The sequence below is a fragment of the Crotalus tigris genome, unplaced genomic scaffold (genome assembly GCF_016545835.1).
Source record: "Crotalus tigris isolate CLP2741 ecotype Arizona unplaced genomic scaffold, ASM1654583v1 scf7180000018068.1947079, whole genome shotgun sequence".
Classification (NCBI taxonomy): Eukaryota; Metazoa; Chordata; class Lepidosauria; order Squamata; family Viperidae; genus Crotalus; species Crotalus tigris.
Window position 1 is genome coordinate 1,084,945 of NW_024096805.1, and position 25,830 is coordinate 1,110,774.

The window sequence follows — 25,830 nt, forward strand, 5'->3', positions numbered from 1 at the left end:
ACTATTGATAGGGATGTATATTAAATCTGTGAATTGGAATATCTTTCCCACGTTCATATGTACTGTATGTACCCATTGCGCTATTCCCCCTCAAGATAAGCAACATTAAGCGCACCCTAGACAAATACGAGTAGTCCTCAACTTTAAACCATATTCGAGCTGGGAATTACAGTCATATGTCATACAAATCATGAAGGGGGTCATACTGACCATTCCCGATTTTACAACTTTTTTTTTGCAGTGGTTGGTAAGCAAAACTATTGTATCCATTGCTAGAAACATTCATTCAATTGGTGGCGCAGTGGTTAGAATGCAGTATTGCAGGCAAACTGCCAGCAGTTTGGCAGTTCGATCCTGACAGGGCTCAAGGTTGACTCAGCCTTGAGTCAAATGAGGACCGAGATTGTTGGGGGGGGGGGGCAGTATGCTGATTCTGTAAACTGCTCAGACAGGGCTATAAAGCACTCTGAAGCGGTCTATAAGTCTTAAGTGCCATTGCTATGTTTTGTGTTTTCCAGTGACTTCCAAAAATAGTCAAGGTCACAAAGAGAAAGGAAGGCACCCTCCTTCCATTGCATTTCTAATTGTGGTTATTTTATTGGAAGGAAAACTTCTTGGCATGATGACGGGTTGAACCTCTATGAAAAGGGGACGGGGTGGGGAGGGAGCTGACCAAGAAGAGGCAAGTCACCTTGGCTGGAAAAACTGTTTGCTCCAAAGTTACACACTTTGGTCCTGCCAAAAGTGCAGGACCTGCCATTTTTTTTGTTGTTCTAGATAAATTGTGGATCAGAGCAGAAGGCAGACCTAGCCACTACTCTGGGAAGAAGAGAGAAGAGAAGAGAAGAGAAGAGAAGAGAAGAGAAGAGAAGAGAAGAGAAGAGAAGAGAGAAAAGAAAAAAAAAATAAAAAAGGAAGAAATTAAAAGGGAGGGAGGGAAAGATGGGAAGGAAGGAAAGAAAGGGAGGAAGGAAGGAAAAAAGGAAGGAAAAAATTAAAAGGGAGGGAGGGAAAGATGGGAAGGAAGGAAGGAAAGGGAGGGAGAGAGGAAGGAAAAAAGAATTAAAAGGGAGGGAGGGAAAGATGGGAGGGAAGGAAGGAAGGAAAAAGGAATTAAAAGGGAGGAAGGGAAAGATAGGAAGGAAGGATCTGGTGAACCTCTGAATGCCAGGAGAAAACCCAGGTTGAGGCTAGTCCAAGATGTTGAAAAAAAAATCATAAAAAAGGGGGTAACAATTTGCTTTTGCATTTTTGCCAAGAAAACAACAACAGCTCTGTTAAACAGCAGTGCAGCTCCAAGGCAGTTTTTATGCTGCAGCCCTGCCAGAAATAGGTCAGCTTAAGCTAGCCACGATAAGCAACAATGTGAGATCACCCAGGAGTGGAATTACAATGGGAATAAAGCAAAATACAGTGTGGAAACATCCAGGGAAGGAGAGAAGGGAAGGAAAGAGAGGCGTGCAAGGCACTTATTAGCATGCACCATTAATATGCAAATGAGCATACTCTTTTGTCCTCCTAATGATGCATTTTCAAGTTGGGGGGTGAATGTCACTTAGGTGGCTCCAAAGGTCTCAAGACAGAGAACGCAGATTTTGCACACTTTCCCAAAAGAAATGCAGGCAAACGGTCCATGCACACACTTGAGATCATGAGGTTTTATTACAATTGCATGCGTGAGATACATGTTTTATCTCTCTTTGAGCAAACATATCTGACAGATATGGAAAGTCGTGACGTTTTAATATATTTTGAGATAAATGCTTAAGCGGCAAGGTTTTAGATTGAGAAAGAAATGAAGATGGTCCTCGACTTACAACTGTCTGTTTAGCGACGGTTCTAAGTTACAGTGACACTGAGAAAAGTGGCTTATGACTGCTCCTCACATTTACAACCGTTGGAGCGCCCCAGGGTCACATGATCAAAATGGGCAACCAGCTTTTTTTTTTTTTTTTGACAACAGTTGCAGCATCCTAGGGTCCAGGATCACCACTTGTGACCGTCCCAGTTAGTTTCCAATGAGCCAAGTCAACGGGAGAAGCTGATTTGCTTAGCGACCCCACATGATTCGCTGAACAACTTCAGGGAGTCGTTTAACAACGGTGGCAAAACAATTGGTTGCCGTTCATGACTGCCTTGCTTAGCAACATAAATTCTGGTGCTAACTGAAATCGTAAGTCGAGGACTATCTGCATTGAATATCCAATGGCTAAGAACCATTATTGAGGAGTTTGTGATGGAAATTATCTCTCCAAATGCTGCCTTGGAGAGCCACTGTTTGCAACTGGTGGCCTTACGCCGTTGACACTGGCTTTTCAAAAGTTAACAATTGTCTTCTGAATGGTCCTCACACCGAGCCAATCTTCTCTCCAGGGTGGGCTTGAGCAGGGTGTTCATGATTTCCCCATGGTTTCGAGAAGCCCATTGTCCATCTTCAGCCAAGGGAGACCCCTGCCTTTTTCCAAAGCGGAGTCCGAAAGAGTTGAAGTTAAACTTACTTCTGGTGAACCGAAGCCTACACGAGATTTGACTTTCTGTCTTGCTCTCCTGAATAAAATAGCAAAGGCTGGTAGGATTAGCCAGGTTGGGATCTTCAGAGTCTTGGGCCACGGCATAGGAGCTCCTCTTTTTCTGCCATTCAAGAGGTAGATCTAGGAAAGGAGATTCAGCTGGAGAACGCAGGATACAGCAAGGTACCATATGAAATACAGGAAACAAATGAACAGGGGCAGCCATAAATGAATGACTCTATTGTGTGCTGAAAGCCTGGAAGGCTCCCATAATTGAATTTGGGCCCAGTGTGGTGGAGTGTAGTCTGGATTCCCAGGAGGGAGGAGCAAGAGACAACTCAGTTCAGACAGGATGTGTGGGAGAAAGAGGGTGAAGACAGCTCCTCCCTAATAGTTCCCAAAGCATATACCTTATGAGTGGGTGTTAGTATGCTTCAGTTTGGTAAGATTCTGTCTATGGGTGAGGAACAACACAGTCACAACCTGCCATGATTTTGACCCACCAGCAGCATGAGCCGAGGTGGCGCAGCAGTTAGAGTGCAGTACTGCAGGCCACTTTAGCTGACTGTGTTCAGCAGGTCAGCGGTTCAAATCTCACCGGCTCAAGGTTGACTCAGCCTTCCATCCTTCCAGGGTAGGTAAAATGAGGACCCAGAATGTTGGGGGCAATGTAAATATATATATATACATTGCTTACTGGTGTACACCGCTTAGAGAGTGCTTGCACCTAAAGCAGTATATAAGTCTCATAAATAAATAAATAAATAAACTAGCTGGGAACAATGTGCAATGTCAGCAAATACAAGAGGCAGGTAGGACAGTGGCAAATCTGCAACACATACCTGAGAAGGCAGCCTTCAGAACGGAACTGAAGTCCCCATGGACAGGTTTTCCAAGAATTCTGCTTTGTTTGAGAACGGTCATGAAGGACAGTAAGAATAGGAGCTTAATCATGTCTGAATCCCTAAGAAAGGTTCTGAAGAAAAGAGAAAACAAACAGCTGAAAAAGTCTCCATCACAGAACATAGAATAATCATAAGGCTGGAAGGGACCTCAAAGGTCTTCTAGTCCAACCCCCGGCTCAAAGCAGGAGACCTTATACCATCCTGGTCAAATGGTTGTCCTGTCTATTTTTGGAAAGCTCCAGCGACGGAGCCCTCACAATTCAGGCAAGCTATTCCATTGAGTGATTCTCCTCGCTGACAAGAAATTTCTACTAGATTGGGTCTCTCCTTAACAAGCTTTCACTCATTACTTCTTGTCCTGCCCTCAAGTGCTTTGGAGAATAACTCAATCCCCTCGTCTCTGTGACAGCCTTTCAAAGATTGGAAGATAGTTATCATGTCCCCCCTAATCTTCAATTGGCTAGACATGCCAAATTCTGCTTGCTATGTGTCCAAATGAACAATTCTAAGCAGCAGTAGATGAAATATTCAGTTTCCCCCCTAATGTACACACACAGAACATGTATTTCTACAACTGTCCTGCATAATAGACAAGTGGACAGGGATTAACAGGTGGGTTGACTTTATTTGATATCTGGTTTCATACAAGACGCTGGCGCCCCAAACGTAGATTAACAAACCCAATTGCTGTACTATATTCATTTGACATGCATTGCTCTGACCACATGACTCTATTATGTCTGAACTTGATGGCCTAATTCTGGGGTCCCCATCCCCTGCTGCTGACTAGGATTACATACATGTTACAACTTCATTTTTTTATTTCTTTGCACTGCTTCAGCTTCTTCCTGCATTCTCAAAGTTTACCTCACCTGGTTTTCAACAAGAATGTCTGTCTCTATGGAGCACAGAGTCTGAAAGATGCTTTTCCTTCTTTTGTGTGTTTTCATAGACTAGATGTGAGCTGCAGTGATGCATTAATGATGTACATTTCAACCATACCTAAAACATTACATTTATCTGCATGTTTATAGATTCTTTAATCCAGGGGTCCCCAACCCCCGGTCCGTGGACCAGTACTGGGCTGCAGCATGCCAGCAACCGCTCCATACAAACAAGCAAAGCCCCATCTGTGGGATGCAGGCAACACACAAAACCACACACTCTCCAGTCTGTGGAAAAACCTTTCTCCACGGAACTGGTCCCAGTAGTGGTTGTAAGTTGAGGACCACCTGAATCAAGTTGCTTATTATCCTCTTGTGCCATATCCATTATCGGACGTTGGTGATCATGTTGGCGATCCTGTTTTTATCAGCTTATTGTTTTTATTTGCTTATTATAAATGCTCAAAATATATGTTATGCCTTAATGCACAGTTATCAAGAGGGCAACAAAACAGTGAACAGCACTGTTTAAATTTCTTCATGAATTGCTGTTTACAGCTTTATTGCCCTCTTGATAACTGTGCATTATGTTAAATAAAAGCGTCTTTAATAGCCCTTGCAAATTGTTACAGAAACAAATTCCTCTTCGTGTAATAATGTTTCTGGAGAAGATATTTATGGTTTTCAGCTACAGCCCAAGCAAAAGCGGTTTTCCGTGTTTACAATAAGAACTCAGCTGGGTGGGAATCTAGCAGAATTCCTTCCTTTTTAAAAACATGCTCAAGGATCTGCCAGATGAGGGATAAATTGGGCAATGAAGCAGATAGTGTTCGGTTTGACAGACCAGGTCCCCACTTGAAGGTCCAATTAATCTGATTGATTGTAAAAAGTCTATGCACATGAATCTTCTTGACACTTGATAGGAGTTAGATAAGGGTCAAGGGCACTCAAAGGGGTGTTGATTTAGTTCTCTTGTGGCTACATAGGGATTCTAGGCTGAACTTACTTTTCACTCCACCCCTAAGTTCTGCCAACTCTTTTCCTACTGATAGAGAGAAAAGTCTTCTAAAATAGGGATCCCCAACCCCCGGGCTGTGACCCACTACCGGACTGTGGCCTATTTAGAATTGTGCCGCATGAGTGGCTGGTCGGAGCGCGCGTGTGCATGCATGCATGCAGCTCAACTTGTGAAAGCGGCGGGCTGCTGGGCACTTGCATGTGTGCGCGCTGGCCTGCTGCACGGCCAAGGGTTGCTCCCACACGCCTGCCTGCACATGCACCCCTTAGTTCCTCTCCCCCCCCCCGCCAGGCCACCAAGCTGCCAAGGTTGGGGACCGCTGTTCTAAAATGTCATCCAGCCCTGGGGCAGAATCGTTGTGGTTTGAGATTTTAAGGATGCGGCCCAGTCCTAGGCTGCATTAACAGAGGGATAGAATCAAGATCACGTGAAGTGTTAATACCACTTTACAATGCCTTGGTATGGCCACACTTGGAATCCTGCATCCAGTTTTGGTCGCCATGATGTAAAAAAGATGTTGAGGCTCTGGAAAGAGTGCAGAAAAGAGCAACAACAATGTTTAGGGGACTGGAGGCTACAAAAGATGAAGAACAGTTGCAGGAATTGGGTATGTCTAGTTTAATGAAAAGAAGGACTAGGAGTGAAATGATAGCAGTCTACCAATATCTGAGGATCTGCCAGAAAGAAGAGGGAGTCAAGCTATTCTCCAGAGTGCCTGAAGGCAGGACAAGAAGCAAAGGATGGAAACTAATCAAGGAGAGAAGCAACCTAGAACTAAGGAGAAACTTCCTGACAGAACAAGTGGAATAACTTGACCTCAGAAGTTGTGAGTGCTCCATCATAAAAAGCTGGCATATTTTATTATTTTATTTTATTATTTATTATTTATTTTTTTTTATTATTGCATTGATAATCTTGTTAGGAAAGGGACCATCATACATTTCAAATAATGCTCTTGTGCAATTATTGCACATCAAGCAACAACTTTGTGCTTAGCATCTGAACTTGAATGAAGTTGTCTAAAGGTGTCAAATGTTGAGATGATCAAAACTGAATATCCACAGGCTTAAATGAGACCCCATCAGTGGTGTGAACTAATTCAGATGTTTCTGTGGAATAAATTTTATTTGCTTTAATGGACAAGTTTTAGGTCACTAGGAAGGAATCCAAAATGATCTTATTTCTGGAACTATCCTCTTAAAAGATAATTTAAAAAACCCCAAGAATCTTCTAGTTTTCTGCATTATGCCAATTAGCCAAAAAGCATTCATAACCTCTATTAAACTTCACTGGCATTCAGCATGTGCATACGCGTACATGAATTCCTGAAATAATTTTTTATTGTTAAAGAAAAAAATGTTGTTTGTTTCTCCAAGATGCATGTAACTCTTTCAAGTTGTGAGAGACATCTTAAAATTAACAATTGAGCCATAATCAGAATTGAAACCGGAAAAAGAAGTATGAATTGTTTATGAATGCTTAACACTGAATTAAACTAAGTTTCAATATAGTCTAATCTAAGAGACTCTATCTTATTTTTTCAACAATATTATGACCTGAAATTCATTGCAGAAATGCCAAGAATTTCTGATTCCTCCACTTTATGAAATATGATAATATTCTAGAAAAATTGTTCCCTGTATTCCTCTGTCATCTTTGACAAAATATTTTTTAGGTCTTTAAAGCCCAATAGTCATAAAAACTATGAAAAGAATTCAGGATAAAGTAAGAATGCAGGCTACAAGCAACGGGGTTTCCAGCTTTCAAGTTTTGTTTAAATAATTTGTCTAGCTCAAGAAGACAAACCTACTTAGAGGAATCTAGCAAACTGTGAAATAAAATTATAATAAAGCTAAAAAAAAAACAGTCCAGAAGAAATGAAAGAGTCAGTTGCAAGCAAAAGGTTAAACAAGGCGCAGCCAGACCATTGGAAAAAGGAAGTGAAATAGGACAAGTACTGATCTAAAAAGAGAAATTTCAATAGTTGATCAATAAAATTGAGCCACTGGTAGATGAAGTTCTAAGATTTGCCAACGTAAACCCAGCAAATGCAGAAAGAAAAAACATACAGTAATTCAGTCTGGAGAATTTTTAACGTTATTCCTTTTAAAAGTGAGTATCTCGTCGCTTCAGGTCAAAAAACCTACCTTATTGAAGTTCTGATTTCAAAGTTTTGTGTCTTCTTTGTTCTCTGTCTTCTTACTGTTCCTTAAGGCAACCTGAAGCAAACTCTTCCCTTCTGTGCAGAAGACCCCCTTTTGTAGGCTTCCCAAAATTGCGAAGTCCACACACATTCACCTATGATTTAATCACACAGCGGAGCACCTGGTTTTGCTCCCACAAAACAGACCAGCATCCATCCGAGTTGAATAATACCAGCATTGCCATCTGCTGACAAATGTCTGCAAGGCAAGGGAGTCTTGCGTCTGTATTCATCTGGAGGTTGATTCAACTGAGAAGTTGAACGGAACAAGGGCAGTGGTTCCTGATTGCCCAAAGGTGAATCCTTCACTGCAGATATGTTGAAGTGGTGTTCAAGAGACTTTTGCATGGATCTCAGCTCAAAAGTGCATCTTAAAGAGGCTGGCCAATTCAGGGAACCATTTAGACTTCTGTTATGAAAGTAAAAAAAGAGAAAAAGAACATACTTTAAAAAAATAAGCTAATATCTCACCCAAAAAAAGACAACACATAGATCAGCCTTACGAAGTAGATCAGATCAGGAACCCGACTTTACAAGAAGACTAGAAATATATTTTATTCAGATCGGCTTCAGTAATTATTTTCACAGCTTCTGGTTGCTGATTGAATGTTATATTTATAGGGTTGAACTGTGGAACCCTTAGTGCTTTCTGATCTTGGTGGTTTTCTACAGACATTTCATTACCAAACTAAGTAACAACATCAGCGCTAGAAGTAAGTAAGGGTTTACTCTTATTTTTGTATTAGTATATAAAGGGAGTTGACATCCACAGGTCCCAGAGAAAGAAATATTTTTGGAAATATTTAAAAGGCAGAATATATTTCCCTAAAGGATTTTAAAGGCAGAAACCAACCCCCCCCCCCCCCGAGTCTCTCTATCCCAAACAGAAACCAAGTGTGCAAAATGCAGGTGATAATCTTGTCAGAAAGACTGGAATCAGGAAACTGGGATTAGGAAGAAAGATCTCTAGAATCAACACCAAAAATCTAAGAGTCATCAGCCACAACCCTAAGGAAGCAGGGACATAATAGGATTAAACCACCACCATCAGAATAGCAGAAAGGCACACTCAGACTCAGGTCAAAGTTCATGCCACAGAAACAACTCCAAACAAAAGGCTCCAGAGGGTATAAAAACCCACTCCCTACACGTGCTCATTCTCCTTCTTCCAGAGCCATCTTTCTATGGCTCACCTCTTCAATAAACTGCAACCTTCTTCCTAAAGCAGTCGCCATGTTGTTTATCCCCGGCTTGGACTGAACCATGATGAAGACTTTTCTTTCAACACTATCTAGTAAACTATCTCCTAGCTAAGGTAAGATGGAAGAGACTTGCATGTCACAAACTTTTACATATGGAATAGAAAAAAGTTACCATCCTATAATGGAGAGATAGACAACAAAACGGCTCAGTTTCCCTCCATCTACAGAGGCATCACCCTATTACTCTAAGACTTCAGATAACTGAGTAGATGGATTTCATTTTGTCTGTGGGGACATCTATTGGTGCATACTGGTGATGCAAACTTGGTTTCTAGCAGACCTGGGCAAGGTGAGGATGCCTAACCACGATGAAGTCTTTTGTGCCAGGCTTTGATGCACAGGTGCAATCTACAAGGGCTATTCCATCAAAGCTGGAAATCCATGTATCAGAACAAATAAATGATTTGAATTAAAAAAGCTGAATAAAATGTCGCTGACTCAGTCACACAGGCTGGCAGGGATTTTCCATGTGGACAAAGCATTAGGATTAGGAAAATGGAATTTTCCTAAAAATAGTAACGATGGGATATAAATAAGAAAATATATAGGCTAATATACGACTAGCCCAAAACTCCCCAGGAAAATTTCATAGGTGGGAATTTGCCTCATTGCCTTGGGATTCATCAGCCTTCACATCCTTTTTATCCTGGGAAAACTCACCTATAAATTCACTAGTTAAATCAAAATGAATACGTTATTTGAAGATACTAAAGACGAGCCTTATCTGCAATCTTCCTTCCCTGCCGCCATTTTATTAAAATCAAAGTTTTATTTTCTCAATTTCCAGCACAAAGTCCAGAAGCCATTTCCAAATGAAAATAAAACTAGCAAGATTCTTCTCTTTCATTAAAACAGATTATTTTACCATCTCTGTCCGCTCCATCAGTTTTACCATCCATTTTTCCGTTGTGGGAATTAATGTGTCTTTCTATCTTTGTGCATATGAGATTCTTGCACATAGTCACCAACTTCCAAACTTTCTTTCAAGTTTTTTATCTGTCGGGAATGAAAAGAAAACTTCTGGATTCAGTTTTATGTTTATTTTAAGAATCTTCTGAAGAATACAGAGAAGAGCAACAAAGATGATCAGGGGACTGGAGGCTAAAACATATAAGGAACGGTTGCTGGAATTGGGTATGTCCAGTTTAACGAAGAGAAGGACGAGGGGGGACATGATAGCAGTATTCCAGTATCTCAGGGGCTGCCACAAAGAAGAGGGAGTCAAGCTATTCTCCAAAGCGCCTGAGGGTAGAACAAGAAGCAACGGGTGGAAACTAATCAAGGAGAGAAGCAACCTAGAACTAAGGAGAAATTTCCTGACAGTGAGAACAATTAATCAGTGGAACAGCCTGCCTCCAGAAGCAGTAAATGCTCCAACACTGGAAGTTTTTAAGAAGAGACTGGACAGCCATTTGTCCGAAATGATACAGGGTTTCCTGCCTGAGCAGAGGGTTGGACTAGATGACCTCCAAGGTCCCTTCCAACTTGATGATGATGATGATGATGATGATGATGATAAAGAACTGATCCCAATACAGGCAGTCCTCATCTTATGACTACAACGCAATTCAAAATTTCTGCTGCTAAGCGAAACAGTTGTTAAATGAGTTTTACCCCATTTTACACCCTTTCTTGCTACAGTTGTTACGTGGATCCCTGCAGTTATTAACTTAGTAACATGGTTGTTAAGTGACTCTGGTTTCCCCCATGGACTTTGCTTGTCAGACGGTCACAAAAGGGGATCACCTGATCCCAGGACACTGCAGCCATTGGTGCCAAGTGCCTGAATTTCTATAACGTGATCGTGGAGATGCTGCAATGGTCGTAAGTGTGAAAAAATGGGTATAAATCACTCTTTTCAATGCTGTTGTAACTTCGAACAATCAATAAATGAACGGTGGTTAAGTCAAGGGGCTACTTATATTTCTCTGCTTTATCATAACCCCACAAGAAACGACAAACAGTAGCCTTCTACACTTGCGTTTCTAGCCTACCTTTCCCCTGCAGTTTTCCATTTCAACTTTGCAAGTGAGAAAAAAATCACAGACTTAACAGCTTCCTCTCTTAACCAGCAGGAGAAAAACACCCGAGCTGAGCAACTGCAGAACACGTTCATTTCTCAATTTGTTGAAAACCCTACCCAGCTTTCAGACAAGTTTTACTACTTTTATTCTTTTTCTTTTTTAAATTTCCTGCTTTTTCTTTCTTTCGTTCTTTTTACTGGACAAGTCTCTCTCTCTCTCTGTCTCTCTCTGTCTCTCTCTCTCTCTCTCTCTGTCTCTCTCTCTCTCTCTCTCTCTCTCTCACACACACACACACACACACACACACACTGGTAAACAAGGAGCCCCTCCTGCACGAAGTGGGGAAGACCCATCCTTTGGAGATACCTGCACCAACGTTACAAAGACTATTTGCCTTGGGAGACAGCAAAGAGTAGGAGCAAAATGCCACTCGTCCGATCCCTTTCGGTCACTTCTCTCAACGGTCTCCCTCAATGGGACAGCGAAGATTTACCCGTAGAAGACCTACTACTCTTTGAAGTCTCCTGGGAAGTCACCAATAAAGGTGGGTGCCCTGTTTTTTTTTTTTTTTATTCCCTTCCAAGCTGCTGGAGCAATTGATTTTATTGGTGTAGCATAATTATGAATGGAAGACTGGGAGGGGGGAGAGGAGGATGAGGATGAGGATAGAGTTACCTATGTAAAGGCAGTTTGCTGAGGGATGCATGGATGTGTACAACTGCTGTTGCTTGCAGTGAATCTGCTGCATCCATTTTATATAATAATAATAATAATAATAATAATACGATATCTGTAATACCATCAAACATCCACATCTGCCTATCCCAGGTCCTGGGTAAGGACTCGATAGGTAGACAAAATGCCAAATCCAGTCTGAACATCTGGCTGACTGTGCGATGATCAATAATAATAATAAATGATGATGATGATGATGATGATGATTGGGAAGGGACCTTGGAGGTCATCTAGTCCAACCCCATGCTCAGGCAGGAACCCCTATACCATTTTGGACAAATGGCTGTCCAGTCTCTTCTTAAAGACTTCCAGTGTTGGAGCATTCACCGCTTCTGGAGGCAGGTTGTTCCACTGGTTAATTGTTCTGACTGACAGGAAGTTTCTCCTTAGTTCCAGGTTGCTTCTCTCCTTGATTAGTTTCCATCAGTTGCTACTTGTCCTGCTCTCAGGTGCTTTGGAGAATAGCTTGACTCCCTCTTCTTTGTGGCAGCCCCTGAGATATTGGAACACTGCTATCTTGTCCCCCCTCGTCCTTGTCTTCATTAAACTGGACATACCCAATTCCAGCAACCGTTCCTTATATGCTTTAGCCTCCAGTCCCCTGATCGTCTTTGTTGATTAGGGGCCTTTATTTATTTGTATCCCGGCTTTATTATTTTTACAAATAAGTCAAGATGGCAAATTATCCAATACATGCTCCTCCTTCCATTTTCTCCAAAACAACAGCCCTGTGAGGTGGGTTGGGCTCAGAGAGAGTGAGTTGCTCATAGTCACCTAGCTGGCTTTTATGGCTAAGACAGGTCTACAATTTACAGTCTCCTGATGATTGGTCCCGAATCACCCAGCTGGCTTTTATGCCTATGGCAGAACTAGAATTCACAGTCTCCTTGTGATTGCCACAAAATCACATAGCCAATTTTTATACTGAAGAGGGGATCTAGAACTCAGTCTCTTGTTGATCTGGCGCAAAGTCACTTAGCTGACTTTCGTGCCTTAGGTGGGATTAAAATTCCCAGTCTCCTGGCTTCTAGTTTGGTGCCTCAACCACTATAGCAAACTGGCATCTTGCACTTGGCTGATCTTGAGAATTACACTTCTGAACAGTGGGAAGTTTTTTCTCCCCTCTGAAATCGTACTTTTGAAACAGTTATGTCAAAAGCACTAGTTCTGAATCTGTTGCAGTTTTGGTGTCAAATGTGTCATTCTTTGCTTTCCTTTTTTTCCCCTCTGAATTAAACCTAACGATCATACCCATTCTTAGGTATGAAATCTAGAGAATACTTAAATATTTTAGGATTCTATTCCTATTTTTTTCCTATATTCTAGCTCTTGATTATAGGAAACTGGATGGTGAAAATGATCTGGAGATTCATTTGAGTGCTCTCTGCCTAGTTATTTCCATGTATTTTATCCCAGCCTTTGAATTATATTTGGCAAGATTTCCATGGCAATACCGTGTTTTTTGTTGTAATGTCCGCACACTGGCAAGCCAATATATTTGTCAATCTTTTCAAGCATGGCAGATATCCCATAGTTAATCCATTCAGTATGGCAGCCAAAACAATTTTGAATCACTATTTTTATTGAAGTCTATGGAGATCTTTCCATAAAAATGTGGGCAGCTCCTGCACGTTTCTTGGGTGCACTGACACAGATGTTGGCTGTGAAACACCTCTACTCACATGTTATGTTGTGTGCGTGTGGTAGACTGCAATGAGGACCTATGATAGGGCAGAGGTCCACAACCTATGGGCCACGGCCCACTACTGCCACCGTGCCGCGTGAGTGGTTGGCCAGTGCATGTGAGCATGTGCTCAAGCTCACCCCTTGCCCTTGCGCAGCTCTAGGTGACCTCCAAGCCTCTCACCGGCTCTAGCCAAGCCACGAGCTGCGTGCCGGCGCTAGCAGTCCCATTTGCGGAGTGTGCATGCTCACAGCCCCATTCGCACAAACGCACAGGCAGCCATATTTGCACACGTGCACACTCACGCGTAAAGCTGCCTGTCCCTCCCTTTCCCACTGGGCCACCAATCCAGAAAGGTCAGCGACCCCTGTGATAGGGCATTTCTTAATCCCCCCTTTTGCCAGTTCAACTCATGATTTTGTGATATAAAAAAAATGACCGCTCGGAGTAAATTTCCCCAATCCATGTAGCTCTTCTCCCCACATCTGTTGGTATTTGTTATCCTGCTAAGAATAATGTAAAATCTTTATTTATCTATATGCTGCCTTTATTATTATTTTTTTTTTAAAAAAAAACCAAGGCAGCAGACATATGGAATACTTCTTCCTCATGCTATTTTCCTCATAACAGCAACCTTGTGAGGTAGGTTAGGTTGAGAGAGAATGACGGGTCCAAAGTCACCCAACATGATATCATGCCTAAGGCGGGACTAGAACTCACAGTCTCCTGCTGATTGGCCCAATGTCATTCCACTGGCTTTCATACCTAAGGCAGGACTAGAACTTACAGTCTCCTGCTGATTGGCCCAAAGTCACTCAGCCCCTTTCATGCCGGAGATGGGACTAAAACTCACAATCTCCCAGTTTCTAGTATGGTAGCTTAAATGCTTGGCCAAACTACCTCTCAAAATCTTTTCCATTTTCAGAACTGTTCTTTCATTTCCACCGTGGCTCTAAGTCAAACTAATAAAGGAGGGTGTTGTACCCCATAATTTAAATGAATTTATTAGCACACCAGTGCTGCCTTTAGAAATTGCTCACTCCCATCAAAACTGGAAAGAATGTTGTAGTATGTCCCCCTTCAGAAATGGTTGGGCAATGTCTGTTTGTTCTGCTCGTAAACTCAAAGTGCCACGGTTTCATTTTTAAACCATATATAGTAGGGGTGGCCAAATTGATGGCCTTGACTCAATTTCAGTTTGGTCTGTCCAACTAGCTACAGTGATTTTTGGTCATCTCCCTGGCAGTCTGGTGGGGAAGAGAAAGGAAGGAAGGAAGGAAGGAAGGAAGGAAGGAAGGAAGGAAGGAAGGAAGGAAGGAAGGAAGGAAGGAAGGAAGGAAGGAAGGAAGGAAGGAAGGAAGGAAGGAAGGAAGGAGGGGGTTAGGAGAAGGGAGGGAGGGACATAGGAACAGATGGAGGGAGGAGATTAGGAGAAGGAAGGAAGGGAGTAAGGGAGGGAGGAGGTTAGAGAAGGGAGGGAGGGAGGGAGGGACAGAGGAACGGATGGAGGGAGGGAGGAGATTAGGAGAAGGAAGGAAAAGGAAGAAAGGGAGGGAGGGAGAGAGGGAGAAAGGAAGTTAGTAGAAGGGAGGGAGGGAGAGAGTGATGGAAGGAAGGGAGGAGGGAGGGAGGAAGGAAGGAAGTTTGTAGAAGGGAGGGAGGAAGAAAGTTAGGAGAAGGAAGGAAGGGAGAGAGGGATGGAGGGAGGGAGGGAGGGACATAGGAACAGATGGAGGGAGGAGGTTAGAGAAGGGAGGGAGGGAGGGATGGAGGGATGGATGGATGGATGGAGGAGATTAGGAGAAGGAAGGAAGGAAAGAAAGGAAAGAGGGAGGGAGGGAGGGAGGGAGGAAGGAAGGAAGGAAGGAAGGAAGGAAGGAAGGAAGGAAGGAAGGAAGGGCACAAGTCTTCAAATAGCCAGGATTGAGAAAACATTGTTTTATTGTATTTATTGGAAGTCATCTAGCCATTGGAAGCCATCTAGAATGGCTAGCCATGAGAACATACTTGTTTGCAAATAAAGGCCCAAATTAATGCAGATCAAGTAACCCGGACCAAATTACCGTAAAGCTCTCCTGCCCTGGATGAGCTCATTACTTTCAAAGTATGGCCTTAATATATTTTCCTCTACTTTGTCTTGTTCCTTGTAGAGGATGACTTAGCCCTGGACTGAAACAGACGCTTGGTGTTTGTTGACATTCCTCCAAACATGTTGACTTGCCATTAGGAACAAACCTCTTCCTGCTATAATAACAGAAATGAGTTACTGATGAGTAAATCAGTAACTTCACCCGTCAGCTCCCTGTATGGCTAAAGATAAAGGGAAACTGAGGCGGGAGAGTGTCTTGCAATCCCAGAGATCTAATCTCCGTGAGGCAAATAGTAGGCCGGCTTTTGAAATCGGCCGAAATCGGCCGAAAATTTGGGAGTTAATGTTGTCCTCAAAGGAAAACCGCTCTCACCCCCCCCCCCCGCAAACTCACTTTCTTTCTGGATGAAAAAGTCTTTACAGATGGTGAAGCCTTTGGATTGTGAGCTGTTTATATACAGATAGTCCTTGACTTACAACAGCTCCTTTAGCGGCCATTCAAAGTTACAACAGCACTGAAAAAAGGGACCATTTTTCACAGTTACGACCGTTGCAGCCTCGCCAGGGCCACGTGATTTACATTCGGATGCTTGACAGCTGACTCACATTTATGACGGTCGCAGCATCCCAGGGTCACGTGACCCCCTCTGGCGACCTTTTGATAAGCAAAGTCAAGGGAGAAAATAGATTCCCTTAACAACCGTGTTACTAACTTAACAACTTGCAGAGATTCACTTAACCGGTGTGGCAAGATAAAGTTGTAAAATGGGGCAAAACTCACTTAACAAAATTTTCACTTAGCAACCTAAATTTTGGGCTCCGTTGTGGTCGTACGTTGAGGACCGCCTGTAGACTGAACAGGAATCAGACAGGTAACTGCATTAATTACTTAAAACAGCAACACCAGCATATCATATCCTGTTGTGAAATTTAAAAATAATCACCGATTGGCTGGTTCATACAACATATTTAACTTGGTTCCATTCCCTGCATTGGTGCGATGCTCTGAACTCTAAACTGATCAAATTACGCAAGTGTGTTCAACACACAAAATAACCAACGTGAAACTAATTGAGGTTAGGATGTGGCGGGCACAGGGTCTCTAGGTCTTTAACTCACCTGGTTGAAATAGGAAAGGATGACCTGGTGAAGCCTGTTAACACCAGGAAGTCATGTTATATACAGTATCAGAATTCATTTTGGAGAAGATAAAAGAAAGAAAAAAAGGAAAAGAAAAAAAAGGAAATAAAAAAATAAAAATAAAAAAATGAACTCCTGGCATTGGGTTTTGCTAATTTCTAGCGTCAGTTGTTACAGAAAGGGCTAGTACTTGCTAAATTGTTAGGTAAAAAGGTGAGGCTTGTAATTCTATTCTGTGCTTTTGTTGTTGTTAGTTGCGAAGTTGTGTCCGACCTATCGCAACCCCATGGACAACATTCCTCCAGGCCTTCCTGTCCTCTACCATCTTCTGGAGTCCATTGAAGCTCACGCCTACTGCTTCAGGGACTCCATCCAGCCACCTCATTTTCTGTCGTCCTCTTTTTCCATTGCCCTCCATCTTTCCCAGCATTAGGCTCTTCTCCAGTGAGTCCTTCCTTCTCATTAGGTGGCCAAAGTATTTGAGTTTCAACTTCAGGATCTGGCCTTCTAAAGAGCAGTCGGGGTTGATCTCCTCTAGAGCTGACCGGTTTGATCGCCTTGCAGTCCAGGGGACCGGTTTGATCGCCTTGCAGTTCAAAGGCCTCAATTCTTTGGCGCTCGGCCTTCCTTATGGTCCAACTTTCACAGCCGTACATTGCAACTGCGACCTTTTGTTGGCAGGGTGATGTCTCTGTGCTCTGAAAAAAGTTGCAAAAACCAGTGTTGTTTCCTTTTTCTTTCCCTTTTATACCTACACTTTTCTTCTCCCTTTCTTTCCTTTCCCCCTTTTCCCATCATCTTTATTTTCATTTGCACATTATGATAATTTTAATAAAAAAAATTGGAGGAAAAAAAACCATATATAGGATGCAGAAGGGAAGATGGTTTGTTTATCCATATTTTAAAGAGAGGAGAGGTGATATTTACCGAACAAAGCCTGGAGAGGAGTCCATAAAGATCTCGGTATTGTCCTAATAATCAAATTTACTGCAAATATCTGCAGTTCCAAAATTGGGGTTTTTACTCGCTCTGAGCAAGGTGCTTTTTGCAACTATTCCAAAACAACTTTTGCCAAGCCCCCCCCCCCCATGAAACCACAGAGCTGGCAGGAATGATAGGAGGTGACAGGGAACCTCTTTGGCTGTTAAGTTGTCTCTCCACACTCAACACAAACTATGCAATAAAAAGATTGCTGCTTCTCCAGAGGTGTGTTTCCTTCTGATACGCTGCCAGCTCTTCCAGTGTCTCAGCAGGTACATTCCTGCCCTGTGAAAAGATATTCATTTTTCCTTTGTTTGCACACTCTAAACAAAGATAAATTGGTTTGGAGAGATTTGGGGGAGGGGAGGGTCAAAGAGTTGGGGAAAAACCACCCATTATTTTAGCATATTGTGCGAATGAAGCAATCACACGGGAATTATACAGAGCAGTGATTTGGTAACTTTTAAGTTGTGAGGATTTCAACTCCCAGAATTCCGCAGCCGGAATTTTTTTCTTCCCCCCCCCCAAAAAATGGCAAAAAATTCCAAGTACATTTGAGTTGTTTCATTGAGTTATTCTATAATATAATTTTATTAAAACTTCATCTTATTGGGGTTTTTTCCAAAAGGAGGGAGGGAGGGAGAAAGAAAAAGAAAGAAGAAAGAAAGAAAGAAAGAAAGAAAGAAAGAAAGAAAGAAAGAAAGAAAGAAAGAAAGAAGGAAGGAAGGAAGGAAGGAAGGAAGGAAGGAAGGAAGGAAGGAAGGAAGGAAGGAGGGGGTTAGGAGAAGGGAGGGAGGGACATAGGAACAGATGGAGGGAGGCGATTAGGAGAAGAAAGGAAGGAAGGAAGGAAGGAAGGAAGGAAGGAAGGAAGGAAGGAAGGAAGGAAGGAAGGAGGGAGGGAGGGAGGGAGGGAGGGAGGGAGGGAGGGAGGGGTTAGGAAAAGGGAGGGAGGGAGGGACATAGGAACAGATGGAGGGAGGAGATTAGGAGAAGGAAGGAAGGAAGGAAGGAAGGAAGGAAGGAAGGAAGGAAGGAAGGAAAGAAAGAAGGAAGGAAGGAAGATGACTGTACTTTTAGAATTTACATCTTTCCTGCTTTTGTTTCAGTCGGTGGCATCTGCACGGTGATCCAGACAAAAGCCAAAACTACTTTAGAAGAATGGGGGGAAAATTACTTTCTCCTTGGCCCTTATTTCGAGCACAATGTAAAGACACAGGTGGAACTTTGTGAACCTCCCAACGTGGCAGTGAAGAAAGCCATGGATGTGATAAAAGCCAATGGGTATCAGGTAAAAGAATTTTCCTCTAGAAAATTTAAACGTTTTAAAAAGTCTAAAAGAGTTGAAAAGAGTTATTGGGGTCACAAAGTCCCTCTCCTCTGTTCACATCAATAAATAAACAAACAAATCCAAATTATTATTATTATTTTGTAAGAGATGGCAAACTAATCTCTGCTGGAATAGGTCCAAAATACTTCAAATTCGTTTGGAATTTTTTGTTACTCTTTGGTAAAAAGGTTGCCCTCGTTCTTGAGGTCCAACATTATTTCTTAGGGTGAATAAATGGACTTTCAGGTCATAGACTGGCTCAGTTTTTACTGGCCCAGCAGTTAAGCACTGTTAACCAAAATAAAGGTAGTCCTCATATTATGGCTGCAATGGGATCTGCCCATCATGGTCATAACTGATGATGCTTGTAAAGCAGGTCAGTCAATTTGGCTAATCTTTTTTTGTGGTATTCATTCGTTCGTTTGTTCGTTCGTTCATTCATCCATTCGTTCATTTGTTTGTTCGTTTGTTCGTTCGTTCATTCATCCATCCATCCATTTTCTATGGCTGTCCAATTCAATCAAGTGACTCTGGGAAAGCTTACAAAGCTAACATTGTAAAATAATGAAAACAATTTAAAAGACATTAAAACAATAAAAACATCCCCCAAAATAGCAGCCGTTATGCAAATCATTGAAGTTGTTAAGTGAATCATCATAGCCGTTAAGCACATCCATAGTCATTAAGTGAATGCTGCAATTGTTAAGCCAACTGATGGTTCACTATGATCGTGGGCTTGCTAAAAAAAAATGGAAGTAAATGCCAGTGTTCGGTAAAATTATCGTGAAACACGGTACTGCTATTCATTACAATTCACCCCAAATCTTTGTGCTGGCCTCGGTAAATTCTTAATTGCCAAGATGAAGTCATTGAATTAAAGCAGAGGTCCGCAACCCCCAGGCCGTGGACCTGGCATACCAGCAACCGGTCTGCACAAACAAGCAAAGCCTCATCCACAAGATGCAGGCAGCACACAAAAGCACACCCCCTCCGGTCCACGGAAAAACCTCTCTCCATGGAACCAGAAACCTAGTGCCCCAAAAGTTGGGGACTTCTGAATTAAAGAATTCTGATTATATCCCCTGACTTGTATTGTTGAGCAATGAGTGTGGATTGTGACATCCCATGGTTTGCCCTATCTCTTCTGCCTCCCTTTAACAGGTCCATTTCGGGAGATGGCTGATTGAAGGAAGCCCATATGTGGTGTTGTTCGATATAGCATCAGCAGCTTGGAATCTGGATAGATGGAAAGGGGAATTCTGGGACGCTGGCCATATTGGCATTCCTTACCATGACAGAGAAGCAAATGATGTTCTCATCTTCGGATCGCTAACTGCCTGGTTTTTGAAAGAGGTGCTGTCTTTGGAGCTGAACTCCTCATCTTTCTTTCTACCTGGAAGGGTCTACCTGTAGACCAGGGGTAGGCAACCTTGGCACTTTTATGACTCGTGGACTTCAACTCCCAGAATTCCTGAGCCAGCCGTGCTGAGGGGAAAGGGAGAGGTTTCCATGCTGAGCCATGCTGTCTCAGGAATTCTGGGAGTTGAAGTCCACGAGTCATAAAGCGGCCTAGGCCTAGGCCAGAGGTAGTCAACCTTGGTGCTTTTATGCCTCGTGGACTTCAACTCCCAGAATTCCTGAGCCAGCCATGCTGGGGGGAAAGGGAGAGGTTTCCTTGCTGGCTCTGGAATTCTGGGAGTTGAAGTCCACGAGTCATAGGCCTAGGCCAGAGATAGGCAACCTTGGTGCTTTTATGACTGGTGTACTTCAACTCCCAGAATTCCTCAGCCAGCTTTGCTGAGGGGAAAGGGAGAGGTTTCCATGCTTAGCCATGCTGGTTCAGGAATTCTGGGAGTTGAAGTCCACGAGTCATGAGGGGGGCCAAAGTTTCCCTCATGCTGGCTCAGGAATTCTGGGAGTTGAAGTCCACCAGTCATAAAAGAACCAAGGTTGCCTACCCCTGCTGTAGACCATCCCCTCTAGTGCTCTGGTAGCCTCTGATGCTGGTGGCTGAGCGAGCATCCAGCCTGCCAGATCAAGAGGGAAATCCCCAAGTAGCCCCTGGAATCCCTCTGGATCCAGAAAAAATCTCTGGGGTGGACTTTGGTCCCTCTTCCTTTGATAGACCTGGGCAGCATCTATAAAGGAAGGTAGAGTTGTCCTTGGGGGAAGATAGGAAAGAGCCATCAGGAAGGAACTTGGATAATGAATTGTATGAACCAGAGATAAAAGAAAGCACGAAGAGCAAACAAAATTAAGACAGGGTTATTCTGAGTTCCTTTCTTACACTTCCTTCTATCTCTTGACTTGGTGATCTCCTGCTCAAGTCTCTCCTTAACGACATGTTCATACTTTCCCCAGGATTACTTTTAAATTCTTTCACAGTGACAATCCTCATTCAAACCAAGAAATGATCTATCTCAGAGGTCTCCAAGCCCTGGTCCGTGGACCAGTATTGGGCCATGGCATACCAGTAACTGGTCCGCACAAACAAGGAAAGCTCCATCCACAGCAGTGGTTCTCAACCTGTGGGTCGGGACCCCATTTGGGGTCGCCAAACAACGCAATCTGCCATTTCCCCCCCCCCTTTTCCTTAGCTGTGCTACTCCCTTTTATTCTATTGGCTTTTGAAAGCCAATAGAATAGACTCTCTTGAATAGAGTCTAATTCTATTGGCTTTCAAAAGCCAATAGGAATTGTCCAGGCTGTCTCTGCCCTGCTGAGCCTGCCAAAAGTCCCATTCTGCAAACGGTGCTGCACCAGTTGAGTAGTCCTCGACTTACGACCGGTTGGGGTCACGGCATTAAAAAGGTTGAGAACCACTGATCCACAGGATGCAGGCAGCACACAAAACCAGTCCCCCTATGGTCTGCGGAAAAATCTCTCTCCATGTAACTCTTGTGGAAAACGAAAGGACTCTTACGAATTCCAGAGGGCTTTTAGCAGAGAGATTTATTGTGCAGGTTCAGAAGCTATAGCAACAAGCAATTCTGAACCCCGAGGGCGGGTTCAGACTTCAGTTTTATACTTTCCTTTTTCTCAGGAACAAAGGAATACACATTGAAATACACATTGTAATACATTAGGTTAGTTTCTCACGGGTATACAATGGAAAGTTTGCTACATATATTGTATCCAAGTGCAATGCACATTAGGTTAGTCACATACTGCTAAAAACAGCATTATTCCAGTAATTATGCAGACACATCATTATTCTAGTGATTGTTAACCTTTCCACATTATAACCAGTCCCTGGTGACCAAAAGGTTGGGGACTTCTGATCTATCTAACCACGCGAAGGGCTGGTGGCAATCCTTCATTGATTTGGTTGGATTTTTATCCTGCTCTTGATTTGGGTGAACTCAAGACAGCTAACTCAAGACAGCTCCTATTTTCCCCATAATAACCTTGTGGAGTGGTTTGGGCTGAGAGAGAGTGACTGGCCCTAAATTACCTAACTTTCTGATATTAGGACTAGAACTTGTGATCTTCTGGCTACTAATCCAGCATCTTAGCAAACACACTGCATTGACTCCAGTCTGATCACACGTCAACTGTCCTGAGACAGATCTGATGCAGGATGTACTTAGTCATATGTAAGTTGTTACTCAGTACTAGCCTGTGTTTGTCATGAAGGCCATGAAAACCTGGATCTTCCATGAGCCGGTTTCCAGGCTATGGTGACTGAAATGTCCTGACCCCCCCCCCCAACAGACAAGGAACTACAAACCCCAGCAGCAGCAGCGGCCAGAAACAAAACCTCCATGTACAATGAAACTTTAAGTACTAGCTGGTGGATTTTGTTTGATAGCATGGACCCTAGTTGTTGGCTTAGCTAATCCAGATTTCCCACAGTTCCATGGAGGGATGAAACCTAGGAGACCTTACGGGAAAACTAAAATGGCTGCTTAGATCTTGGGTGATGATGGTGAATGGATTGTTGTCAATCTTTCACCATCAGGATCAATGACTTCCTGGCAATAAATGACAGGTCTCTGCCCTTTAACAATGCCTAAACCTTTCTGTGTGTGTGTGTGTGTGTGTGTGTGTAAATTCTAGCAAATGGAAGCTTGAATAAACAGGAAGTACATATTCAGTGCTCGGAATCACTCAGTCACTAAATTAACCCTTGTTCTGATGTACGTTATTGCAGGGGTCCTCAACCTTGGCAACTTTAAGACTTGTGAACTCCCAGAATTCCTCAGACAGGTTTAGACAGAGACTTAAAGATATATCTACGTCCTCTCTTTCTTGCACACATCACCCGCTCTTACATAAAGAGATTTTATCTGAGGTTACTTCTTTTCTTCCTAAATATCTATGGAGATTCTCAATCATCCAGGTCATGGTTGTCCCAAAGGTGCTTTCCCAGAAGGCAAGTGGACTTTCTTGGGGAGGGGAGGGGTTTCCTTGAAAACATTTCACTTCTCATCCAAGAAGCTGCTTCAGTTCTAACCAGTTGTATAACTGAACTGGTAACAGAACTGAAGAAGCTTCTTGGATGAGAAGTGAAATGCTTTCAAAGAAAAATACCAATAAAGTCCACTTGCCTTTTGGAAAAGCACCTGTGGGATTTTTTTCCCCTAGGTAACACACACACACACACACACACACACACACACACACACACACACATATTCTTGCAGGGGTCTTCAAACTTGGCCCTTTTATGACTTGAGGACTTCAACTCCCAGAATTCCTCAGCCAGCATGTCTGGCTGAGGAATTCTGGGAGTTAAAGTCCACAAGTCATAAAAGGGCCAAGTTTGAAGGCCCCTACATTCTTGGATCTCTTGATGGGATATATAGTTAATGAAATGCTAGGCTTTGCCTATCCCTATAATGCATATATATTCTAAATAAATCTTCCTATTGTAAAACTGCTCCACCAATCACCGCTCTGGTTATAAAATTCCCAGTCTCAGGAATGCACCTTGCCCAGACAGGATCAACTGAATCATTAAATAACCACAGAATTCACTCAAAGCTCTAAGGCCTTTTCTTCCCATCCAGCAGGGAGGTTGGAGTAGAGGACCTCCAAGGCAGTGGTGGGATTCAGCCAGTTCGCACCACTTCGGCAGAACCGGTAGCTAATTTTTTGTTGCCCAGGCCCAGAACGGACTTCCGGAAGCGGCATCCACACAGAGAACCGGTTGTTCACATATTTGAATCCCATCACTGCTCCAACTCTTATCATTCGATGTTTGTCCCCCAACAAACTAAGTTGAAAATGAATTACTGTACTTTTTTTTATTGAAAAGTTTTACAAAAATTGCAAAATATACCACCAAACCCACCCCCCTTCCCCCCCCTCCCCCACTTCCCAGAGCTGAATACAGGGTAACAAATATAATAATCATAATCTAACTAACATTAACCAACTATGTAGATAAACAAATGTAATGCACTTTAACTCTCTTTTAACACAGGATAAACTTATATGAACTTTATCATATAATCAAATTAAAATCCCAATTTATAAACAATACAATATAATAAAGATTCCACTACACTAAACTATTAATAATAATAATGATAATAATAACAACAACAACAACGTGGCAGTGCCTGGAGACAACAGAATAGACGAGAAAGAACTGGAGAAGATAACAAAATACAAAGACCTACAAATAGAAATAGAAAGACTGTGGCAAAAGCAAGCAAGGGTAGTACCAATAGTCATAGGCTCCTTGGGTGCAATCCCAAAACAACTGGAGCACCACTTGAACACCATTGGCATTGACAAATTCGCTATTAGTCAATTGCAAAAGGCGGCCTTACTAGGAACTGCTTCCATCCTGCGACGATATCTGTAATACCATCAAACATCCACATCTGCCTATCCCAGGTCCTGGGTAAGGACTCGATAGGTGGACAAAATGCCAAATCCAGTCTGAACATCTGGCTGACTGTGCGATGATCCATAATAGCAATAATAATATTCAATAATTTATTCATAAAATAAATTGAACTTTTTAGTCCCATATTTATTCTGAATATAATCTATCCATCTTCTCCAAACCGAAATGTATCTTTCTTGTGAATAATCCTTCAAATAAGCAGAAATCTTAGCCATTTCTGCTAAATTTGACACTTTAAGTGACCATTCTTCTATAGTAGGCAAACAATCCTTCTTCCAATATTGCCCTACCAACAGCCTTGCTGCTGTTATTAAATTCAACATCAAAATAGAATTACTGTACTTTTAACACACTGAGCAAATGAACCATGAGGATTTTTTTAACTGACTTGGTTATTGATATTGCAAGTACCCAGCTGTTGCATCTTTGTTCTCTTGCCTCTTTCAGCTTGGAGACTGCTGAGAGATAAAAGTTAGTAGGGGATATAATAAGCTCCCCCTGTTTCTCTCTCTTTACAGCTTGTCGGTCAGTTTGAAGAGAAGCCTAATGTTATAGCTCACTTCCATGAATGGCAGACTGGCCCCGGCCTCATCCTGTGCCGGTCCAGGAAGATTCCAGTTGCTACCATTTTCACAACACACGCGACCCTGTTAGGAAGGTACCTCTGTGCAGCCAGCATAGATTTCTACAATCATTTGGATCAGGTGAGGAAACATGGCTTGTCTTTGTCATTCTTCTCGCTGTTGTGATTCTACAAACACTCTCGGTGTAATGGTACGTGGGAATGATCTTGACAGATAGGGGGGGAAGCCTTAATTGATCTGATAAAGCAGGTCTTGTGAACCCAGAGGTGACATTCTTACTGGAATGTATTTTGATTAGAACAGCTTTAAAATCGAGCATCTTCTGCTCCCAAATGTAACAGCCCAAGAGCCATGATGGCGCAGTGGTTAGAATGCAGTACTGCAGGCTACTTCTCCTGACTGCTGGCTGCCAGCAGTATTGCAGGCAAACTCTGCCAGCAGTTTGGCAGTTCGATCCTGACCGGCTCAAGGTTGACTCAGCCTTTCATCCATCTGAGGTCGATAAAATGAGGGGCCAGATTGTTGGGGGCAATAGGCTGACCCTGTAAACCGCTTAGAGAGGGCTGTAAAGCACTGTGAAGCGGTATATAAGTCTAAGTGCTATTTTTATTGCTATCGCTA

General features: G+C 42.7%; 1 protein-coding gene across 2 annotated transcripts in view; it reads left to right on the forward strand.

The window, feature by feature from the left end:
• Window positions 1–10,824: 10,824 nt before the first annotated feature.
• GYS2 (glycogen synthase 2) overlaps window positions 10,825–25,830 on the forward strand; it is a 37,926-nt gene continuing 22,920 nt past the window's right edge. The window contains exons 1-4 of one of the 2 annotated variants that reach the window (XM_039347383.1): window positions 10,825–11,350; window positions 18,545–18,726; window positions 19,927–20,118; window positions 25,144–25,329. In XM_039347383.1, coding sequence (XP_039203317.1) covers window positions 11,230–11,350; window positions 18,545–18,726; window positions 19,927–20,118; window positions 25,144–25,329 — 681 coding nt within the window. In that variant the 5' untranslated portion in view covers window positions 10,825–11,229. The remainder of the gene's footprint in view (window positions 11,351–18,544; window positions 18,727–19,926; window positions 20,119–25,143; window positions 25,330–25,830) is intronic. The other variant, XM_039347382.1, reaches the window with a different exon arrangement.